Source organism: Solanum tuberosum, unplaced genomic scaffold (assembly GCF_000226075.1).
Source record: "Solanum tuberosum cultivar DM 1-3 516 R44 unplaced genomic scaffold, SolTub_3.0 scf00277, whole genome shotgun sequence".
Lineage (NCBI taxonomy): Eukaryota > Viridiplantae > Streptophyta > Magnoliopsida > Solanales > Solanaceae > Solanum > Solanum tuberosum.
Window position 1 is genome coordinate 699,957 of NW_006239197.1, and position 9,617 is coordinate 709,573.

Sequence of the window (9,617 nt, forward strand, 5' to 3'; positions counted from 1 at the left end):
TTTTGGCTTGATAAAGTTTTTCAATTTTTCATCATCTAACGTTTTTAATTTTTTATCACTAAGTGAAATGTCAGCAATTTTACACATTAAATAGTGCAATTCTATTTTTGAGTAAAAAAGATAACTTGATCCACTTGAGAGTTGAGACATTCAATTTTTGGAGTTTAAAGCAGTTATTTTAGTTAGTATTTTTGGAGTTTCACATTATTTTCAGAACGGTTTGTAAATACTTTTGGTTCATCATTTATATATCAATAAATTTTGATTTTGATTTTGATTTTTGTGATATATGTGTTGCATTGGTTGATTCGGTTCGGTTTTGAAGTTTATCGGTTCAACTAATCGGTTATCAATTTGTAGATGTGCTAAACCGTTAAGAACCATTAATATATTGGCTTATCGGTTTATCGGTTATTGATCGTTACCGGTTTTGTTATTGGTTTAATCGTTATGATTTGACACGAAAATAAATTATTGAAAATCTCTTAGAACATGGTGACAAATCAAATAAACGATGCACATGAGTTGATAAATTGTATCTTGCTAAAAAACAACACTAACACATTGTAGAATAACTGAAAGTTTGAGACTGTCAGAATTGAAAATACATGTTGACAAAAAATGGTACATATTCCATCACACGGAGTTATTTGGCAATTAAAGGGCAAAGACAACAATTGGAAACTGCTGATTTAGTGTGGACTGCTGTGGCTCTACCAAAACACAGATTCATGGTGTGGCTAGCTATACAAGGTCGATTGCTTACACAAGAGAGAAAGTTGAGACTGCACATTCAGGTTGATGACACTGAATGTTGTCTATGTGAAGAGAAAGTTATGGAGACCACAAGGCATTTGTTTGAAGAATGTAAATGGTCTAAGATGGTATGGCAAGAGATAGTTTGGTGGACAGGTATATATTTGATAAACAATGGGATCACACAGTTTCTGGATGGAATAAAGGAGAAACATTGGAAGCAGTTTAAAAAGGAGATTATTGCGGCAATTAGTGGAGCAGTCCTATATCACACTTGGCGTGTTAGAAATTGGAAGAAGTACAAAGGAAAGAATGTAAATACAAAAGATGTAGTCATACAGATTAAGAAGGAGATAACAGAAAGAATACAATTCTTGAGTAATTCAAAGAAAGCTCAAAGATGTAGAGGTTTCATTCAGCATTTATTTTGTAATTAGTTTCCTTGTTTGGTTGGAGACCTCAACCTGTTATCAGGAGAGGGTACTCTTTATTTGTAATTGTTTTTGGATGGTATGGTAATAGTTTACATTGGTTACCAAAAAAAGAATTGAAAATATGAAACTAAATCCTAAGTCAAAGGACTTTATATACCAAAATGGTATTAATATAATTTATTAATTTATTATCTAGTTATCAATTAACCCATTAAGAAAAAACTTCAATTTCGTTAAGAATCAATAACCCGATGATAAAAAAATCAAAAACCAATACCAAAATCGTTAAACAAATAACCTATTATCAATAAATTAATAACTTTTTTTCGATTTGAGTTATCGATTTCGATTCCATTTTGAACAGCCCTACCTAACATATTTAATTTTATTCTACTTTTGTTTCTTTGCATAAAATATATTATATTCAGATTATTTTTAGAGTTATATTTACCATCAAATATGAGGAAATACTATAAACTTAACACAACACAACAAATCAAAAATAATTAGATAATGGAACAGTTAATAATCATAGAAAATTGGTAAATATTTACGAGCAAAAGAATTAAAATATGCATATTTTAATTAACTAAAGATTTAATGTGTTTAGTTAGATATCATAAAAATTAACATTAAATTTATGAATAACAAAAGGACTAAGGGTGTGTTTGGTATGAAGGAAAACATTTTCCGGAAAATGTTTTCCAATTTTTTTCATGTTTGGTTGGGTAAAATGTTTAGGAAAATATTTTCCAAATCAACTCATTTTCCTCAAATTCAAGAAAAATGACTTCCCTTCAAAACTTAAGGAAAACATTTTCTAAAACTTTCCTCCAACTTCATATTACAATTTTTTTGTTGAAAAAATCAAATTTTTTTGTTGAACAAATAAATTTAAAGCTTATTTTAAAAAAACATTTTTCAACTTCAATTTTTTTATTTTTTTACCGCAATACAAAAAATAAAACAATTAATAAGTGATAATTTGATTATTGAAAACAAATCATACTATTGGTCGTTTAACTATGAATATATTTTACTTTTTCTCGAATAATAATTCTGAAAATCATGTTTGATCATAATATTCGTTGTGATTCAACTTGCGTTCTAGATAATTCAAATCGAAGCAATTGGATGTCCAACATGGGCCTATATGACCAGGGGCGGACCTACAGTGGTTCAAGTTGGTTCATATGAACCCACTTCATTGAAAAATAACACTGTATATATATGTATATTTAATCAGTTTTTAAAATTTTATATGTATATATTAAATTTTGAACCCACTAACACAAGTTTGAAGCTTAGCTGAGTGGTTGAGGGAGGTTCAATGTTCCCATCCAACCCGGGATCGAATCCCCATTGCCACATTTTTAGTTTTAATTCGTTTTTTTTATATATAAAACGTTCACACACAATTTTTTTCCTCTATGTAGGTGTTACTTTTGTCCTTTTAGTTACTTAGAAACTATAAAAAGTAGAACTAACTTTTTACTTTTACAATTAAAAGTCCAATAGTCAACAACTTTTGTCCTTTTGTTTTAATTTTTTTTAAAAAAAAAACTTAAACACGAAAAAGGACACTAATCCCTATTATTCTCAATTCTAAAAACTCTTTTGTCTTCTTCTTTGTTGAAATCTTCTTGAACCTCTCTTACTTTCCTCCCCAAAATTTTGACCATATTTTTTTATTGAAGGAAAAAAAACTCTCCCCGTCTCTCAAATCTCACATCAATAGTCAATATCCATCAAGTATGTTTTTCGCTCTTGATTCTAGTCTTTATATATACATATATGATTATTGTGGTTATTTTTTATTTCTTCAACTAAAAAATCCCTTATCATTCTAAAATCAACAAAAAATTACAAATAATATTAGGTATATTTCTATGTATTCGATTCTGAAATTAAGGTTATAATTATTTTGTTTAACATTTTGTTTTTATTTGCTAAATGTTGAATGAAGAGAAATCATTCATAATATTCTTTTATCTTCTTAGTTTATATTGAAGCCTAGTTTTTCGTCCATCTTGTTATTTACCGTCTCATTCCTAAGTCAATGTAAATTTTTTTCAAATGTATTAACATTGTTTAGTATAGTCAGATATGTATGCTGTTAGCCTATAAAAATTACAAATAATATTAGGTATATTTTTATATCTTGAACCCATTTCGTGAAAATCCTGGGTCCGCCACTGCCTCCCACCCAAAAAAAATTAAGTTTATTTTTTTAAAATATTTTCAATTTCAATTCAAAAATTATTTTCTACTCTCTAGTAAAAAAGAGATATTTTCTCAAAAATAATTTTCATTCATAAATCAAACACTAAAAAATATTTTCTACTTACCAATCAAACATGAAAAAATAAGTCAAAAGCCTACTTGTTTTCCAGGAAAACATTTTCCTTCATACCAAACACACCCTAAAAGTACTATTAACCTCATGAGTAGTATGTTATTAGAATTTAGTACTAGTGTCACTTGCTTAGATAAAGCTTATGTTTTTTTCACTCTTTCTCCTTATTGTTAGATGATCAATATGGCAGTTTCTTTGCTTAAAATCTTACAATTTATTTTAGCAAATAAAAAGAAGATCGAGCTAGGTACAAAAGAAGTATTATTAAGATATAAAAAATTAATGGTACAAAAACGTTTTAATTAAGTACAGTAGTATTACAGGAAACTTATATAGATGGAACTAAAAGGAAAAAAAAACTCAATGGTTTAGATCTCAATGGAGTCCACCAGTAAAGCAATGATGTGAGGTTTTAGAACTTTTTCGGGATGAGTGTATCCATCTTGATTGTGCTTGTAAGTGACATCTATAATACGAGCAAGATTGAGAATGCGAGTAAGAATTTCTGTAGAGACAGGTGTTGGTCGAAGAATTCCTTCATTTACATCCTTCCATGCTATCTCAGCCATCTCTTGGAATTTTTCCATTGCTACTTCTGTTGATACGTCATAATCCCTCATATAACACTCAATTCCTGTTGCGATTTGGCCCCTACCCTTCTCAACCTGGAATGGCAATTATAATTCATTTATAAGTATGTGAAATCAATTTGTATTAAATTACTGTAACTCTAAATTATAAGATGATTTATGTAGTGTAATGCGATGCTAATTACCTCATACGTTGCTATGTCATCAACAACTCGGCATAATGTCACATTGGCTTCAAGAATTTTAGGGTTCGTAGCCAACCATTCAAAATCTTCCTTTGTTGCTGACTTCACTCCCAAATAGGATGTTGTAGTTAGCAAGTAATATGTGCTGGTAGCTAATGCATTGCTAAGATACTCAGAAACAGGCGGCATATATCCCTCAATGAACCACTTTGCTTCTACAAAATAGTTTCTCACAATCTCCTTCATCTGTTTAACAGAAACCACAAGACATTCAACCATCAATACTCCCATAACAGATCTAATTGTATAATAAAGAAATAGTATAAGGTAAATACAAGTGTTTTTAAATAGAAATCAGTGAGTCCTACTCTTTCTTTTGCGTAGTGGACAACATCGGATCTGCCATCCTTTGACAACTCCTTTTCATAATCTTCATAGAGATCCAAAAGAGCCTTAAAACTAACTTTCATGTATTCTGGGAGTCGATCAATTTGACTAATATCCCACCTAATAAAACAGAAAGAGATTTAGTAAGTTTCCCGTCTAATAAATCCATGAACTGTTGGAGAGGCAAGTCCATACCTTTGTATGGCATCGGTGTAGACCTCAAGTTCTTTTACTATTCCATAAGCATCGAATGTGTCATCTACTATCGAAATCATTGCTATAGTCTTTGCAAGGATGACACGAGCCTGAGAGTATTGAGGTTCAGCATACACTCCCATCGTCCAAAAGTAACATTCCACTGCTCTATCCCTAGCATATGGAAGCGTTGTCACAAAATCCAAATCTTTCCACCACCTACAAAATAAGTACCAATCTTAGAAATTACTATCAACAAATAATTTATACTAGTATTTTTAATTCAACTTAACACATCTGTATACCTTGATACTTCACTAAGTTCGTGTTTGTGCAACATCTGGAGTAAGTTGTAATCCAATTTGGCAAATCAAAGCAACACATCATTCTTAAATTCCTCCTCTTCGTAGATGGAGATGAAGTAGCGCGTCTCGACTCTTGGAATGCTCTTATGGAGAGACTGCTCAAGGGCATGAGTCACTTGCTTACTCAGAGGTGACTCCAAATGTGGAGCTGCAGACTCAAGATGAGCAGTGGAGAAAACAAGTGCCTCTTCTAAAATATCTTCTCCATGAGTCCTTACATGTGAAGCTTCGTATAAGTTCAATAGACCCCTGATGTCGTTGCTAAGACATTCCTTGAACTTGCCATTCGCATCTTGGAATCTGCTGAAAAATTCTGGATCATGATCGAATAAAAGCAAAAGATAATTAGTTTTCATGCAGAAAAAAACGTATTATTTTGGTGAATTGTTTTAAATGATGGACCTACTTTGGGAGATATTGTAACCATGTTGTCTTAATATTCGAAATTGAAGGGATAAAGTGTTTAAATCATGAGCGTCAAAGTTGGGATCTGCTTTGTAAATTTGATCCAACATATCATCTATTTGTTTCTCAAAATGATAAGCTAAGCCAAGGCGCTCAACAATGTCTATCAGATTCAATTTCTCAGCCAATGTTATTCCACAAGCAGCAGCAGACAACAAACTCCTTGTTTGTTCCTTCAAAGTTTCAATCTCTTGAGCATACTTTTCAGCAACCTGTAAAATGTTCATGATTGGGATTAGTAGTAATTAACCAAATATAAGCGATAGAGAAGGATTTAATTAGTAATTAATTAAGTAATTACCTGATTGTCGAGAGAGAATGAATGGAAACGATCACCCCAAAGACTTGGAGAGAAATTGGCAACAGGGCGAACAATCTCCTCTTCATTGTTAAAGGGGATAGCTAGGGCCATTTCTTCGGAAACGGGTCTAATTAGCTTGTGAGGAAACTGAGAGATTTTTTTTTCTTTCTTTTAATTTGTTAGTTGGTGAAGGTGTTGATGGAAATGAAAGAGAAGGAATATTGAGTATTTATAGTGGTGAGAGCCTTTGTGCTGCATGCAGTCCATCCGGTTGCCTTACTTTGACTACAATATACTTAACTGGTCGTCCCACTGTAGATATACAAATAGTATACTCTTTCTAGTCTTTATCAAAAATAATAATAACATTTTTATATCTAGTATAGAAAAACTTTAATTAATATTTTATTAATTGAGTAAGGTGGACAGTTAATATATAGTAAGATGATCAACTAATATGGACATGGAGGGAGTAGTAATAATTTAGCTAAAAATATTCATTTACATTTAATGAGATTATTATAGTGATGCAAATATTTATGACTTGTTTTAGATTACAACTTTAAAAAAATCATCTTTATTAAATTTCGTCTCGAATCAAACAAAATCTCATAAATTGAGACGGATGAAGTACTTAGTGCAACCAAATTTGTACTAACTTTCTAGCTCCCTCCACCCGCATCGTGTTATAAATCAATTTCTTTGATGGTACTCCCTTAATTCAACGATAGTTATTTATTATTGACCTGCACAAATCTTAAGAAACAATAAATAAATAATAAGAGTAATATTACTATATTACCTTTTGAATATATTAAATTTAATAATTTGAGAAATGTATTAGATGTTGAGGTAAAACAAACACAAAATAATAAATTATCTTTTAGATTTTCTAAATTGGACAAGTATTGTTGGACAATTTTATTTTTTTTTAAAAACTATATAACTTCAATGCAACCAAACTTAAATTTATATTATATGATACTGTAACGTGCCTTTAATTTCTTTCTTTACTCCTTGTGATTCCTTATTTCCTCGAGTGGCGTCTGTCTTTTAAAAATTAATAATACTCAATAATCTTCATGTTTTTTATTCCTTATAGTTCCGTTTTTGGAAAATTACATTATTTGTAGTTAGGGTTAGCCGTTAGTGACGTCCGCCTTCTTTCCTTGGGCGACCGTCTGTCTTTTTTTTTGTTTTATATTTTTATATTAATGGGATATATGGCCTCGAAGGGACCAAGAAAGTGTCTCTCCTTTTGTTTATTTTTTTAGGTTTTTTCTTCCTTCAATGGCGTCTGTCTTGATCCAATGCTATTGTTTCCGTCTTCAACTTGAAAAAATATAGCATTACATAAAATCTTAGTATGTAATTATAGCATGAGTGCACTATTATAAAATTTTCTCCCCCGCTTCCCAAGAGATCGGATGGGAATAGTAAGGGCGGACCTAGAGGTAGTCGAGGGAGGTTAAAAAAAATTTAAAAAATTATGTCTATATATATTGATTTTGAACCTTCTGAATGTAAGATTAGAGGTTGTTTAGTGGCATCTTGAGTTTCAAGTTCAAATCTTAGGCACTATATTTTTTTAGAGTCCCTTTAATGAAAATTCTAAATCCGCCGTCACTATAGCTATTCCAATAAAGTAACTTATTGAATTATATATATATATTTCTAAAGTTCAAGATTGATGGCTTATTTGCACGCTTATTTTTCCTGTTCAAAGTTCAATCATCTAAGCCATCGTATTTTACTAAATGTTGATTTTATGCAAATCCAGATGTAACTAATTCAATGGAAGAGATATATGCAATATTTTACGCATAACTTTCTCCAAACAGGCTTTCCTTCATGTGATTATTAAAACTTCTTACTGATGATGAGAAATTTAAGTTAATTGATTTTAAATATCTGAATGTAACATTGTTTTTGAAACGGATTAATAATTGGAACATAGTTTCAAACAAATTGAATCGGATGAGTATTTAGTTTTTTTTTAAAAAAAAAAAATTAAAAATCTAGAGTCAAATTTGTTCTTGTTAGAACGTAACATTGTAATTTTCTTAAAGTTGACTACATGAGGACCTAATTATTCTAAGCATGTACATAAAATTCAAACGGCAAGTAAAATTCATAAGTACTATTTAAAGTTCAAATTCTTGGTTAGAATTTTAATCTTTCAGTGGTAAGACCGTAAGAGTGATCTTAGAAATAAAATTCTAATACTGTTGGAATTAATACTTATTATATTAGACATTTGAACCAAAGTTGACATTACACACAAAAATACAATTTTTTTAAGATCGTAAGGGATCACTAATTTATTTAAAATTGAGTGGCATGTATATCCACTGACCAAAAATTAATGTTTAATCAAATATTTAGTCAAGTAAGGCACCCACAAGTGATGGTCGCAATAATCCTAAATAAGGATTACAAGAATTTGAATTTGAATTTTTTTTTGGCTATTTTCATAGTCATATATAGAGGCTACCCAAACTCTACGTTGTTGAGGAAGGCTCTTATCACCTTCTTGATCAATTATAATTGAATCTTCGAAATTCTTTAGAATTATATTTTTAATACTCTTCAGTATACTCTTTCAAGTGACTCTTCTAGCACCATGCTATTATGTGAGTCAAATTAGTATCATTACACATTATTGTTGTTGGTTTAGGTTGAAAAAAATTAAAGTAGAGGCCAAATTACAACATGAATAGAGTGCTATATAAAAGACTATAGCACATCAACAGAAGAGTAATAAAAAGAATTCAAAAAATGATTGAAAAAGCGTGGGAAAATGAAAGAATTATCATGTTAAAAAATCTCTCTACATTCTTAATTGCATTCTCAAATTAGGTTAAATTAAAAAACACATTTATGTATTATATTTTTTACTAAATATTGGGTCGAACTAACATCGAGCTTTGTAGGTGCTCGAACATCCATTAATTATCCCGACGTGAAATGTATATAGATATATAAAAAATATCACGAAAACTATATAATTAATTCATAATCACACAATAAATAACTGTTAATAAGCACACAATAAATATTACGAAAACTATATAATTAATTACCTTGTTAATTTTCATTGAAGTGAGCTGAGGTCTGAGAGAGGAGAGAGGGTGAGTATAGTGTGCTATTACAAAGTGAAATGATATTTTTGGTAAAAAAGAAATTAGTGGAAAGGATTTTTTTATTTTATTTTATTTTGATAAAATATCTCCATATATTTTTTTTATTTTAAAAAAATATAATCTTAACAACCAAATGAAGGGGACATAAAGCCTAACCTCCTTTTACATCTTAGAACAAGAAAGATTCTGATTCAAAGATATTTACAAGACAAAACAATATACTAATGCATTTAAACTACAATAAGGGAAAAACTATTTTTGACGCTACGTTATATAAATAAATAAATAAATATATATATATATATATATATATATTATTTTATTTTATTTTATTTTATTTTATTTTTATTTTTATTTTTATTTTTTAAATGGCGGAGATTAGGAGCCCGGCAAATATTAATAAAAATTAGTGGAGGCTAATGTGACCCATATTTAATATA

General features: G+C 29.9%; 2 protein-coding genes across 2 annotated transcripts; one reads left to right on the forward strand and one right to left on the reverse strand.

Moving 5' to 3' along the window:
• The first annotated feature begins 608 nt into the window (after window positions 1-608).
• On the forward strand, window positions 609-1,193 carry LOC107062830 (uncharacterized). The gene has a single exon (XM_015313941.1). The coding sequence runs from the start codon at window positions 609-611 to the stop codon at window positions 1,191-1,193; it is 585 nt and encodes a 194-aa protein (XP_015169427.1).
• Window positions 1,194-3,791: 2,598 nt separating this feature from the next.
• LOC102577550 (putative vetispiradiene synthase 5) lies at window positions 3,792-6,200 on the reverse strand. The gene is given in 7 exon segments (NM_001288242.1): window positions 3,792-4,211; window positions 4,322-4,567; window positions 4,690-4,828; window positions 4,904-5,122; window positions 5,209-5,581; window positions 5,675-5,945; window positions 6,035-6,200. Coding segments are annotated over 7 exon segments (1,656 nt in total). The 5' UTR covers window positions 6,146-6,200; the 3' UTR covers window positions 3,792-3,914.
• Between the last annotated feature and the right edge of the window lie 3,417 nt (window positions 6,201-9,617).

Bases quoted from the DNA above. Each gene is read 5' to 3' on its own strand.
- LOC107062830 (XM_015313941.1), top strand. From the start codon at position 609: ATGTTGACAAAAAATGGTACATATTCCATCACACGGAGTTATTTGGCA.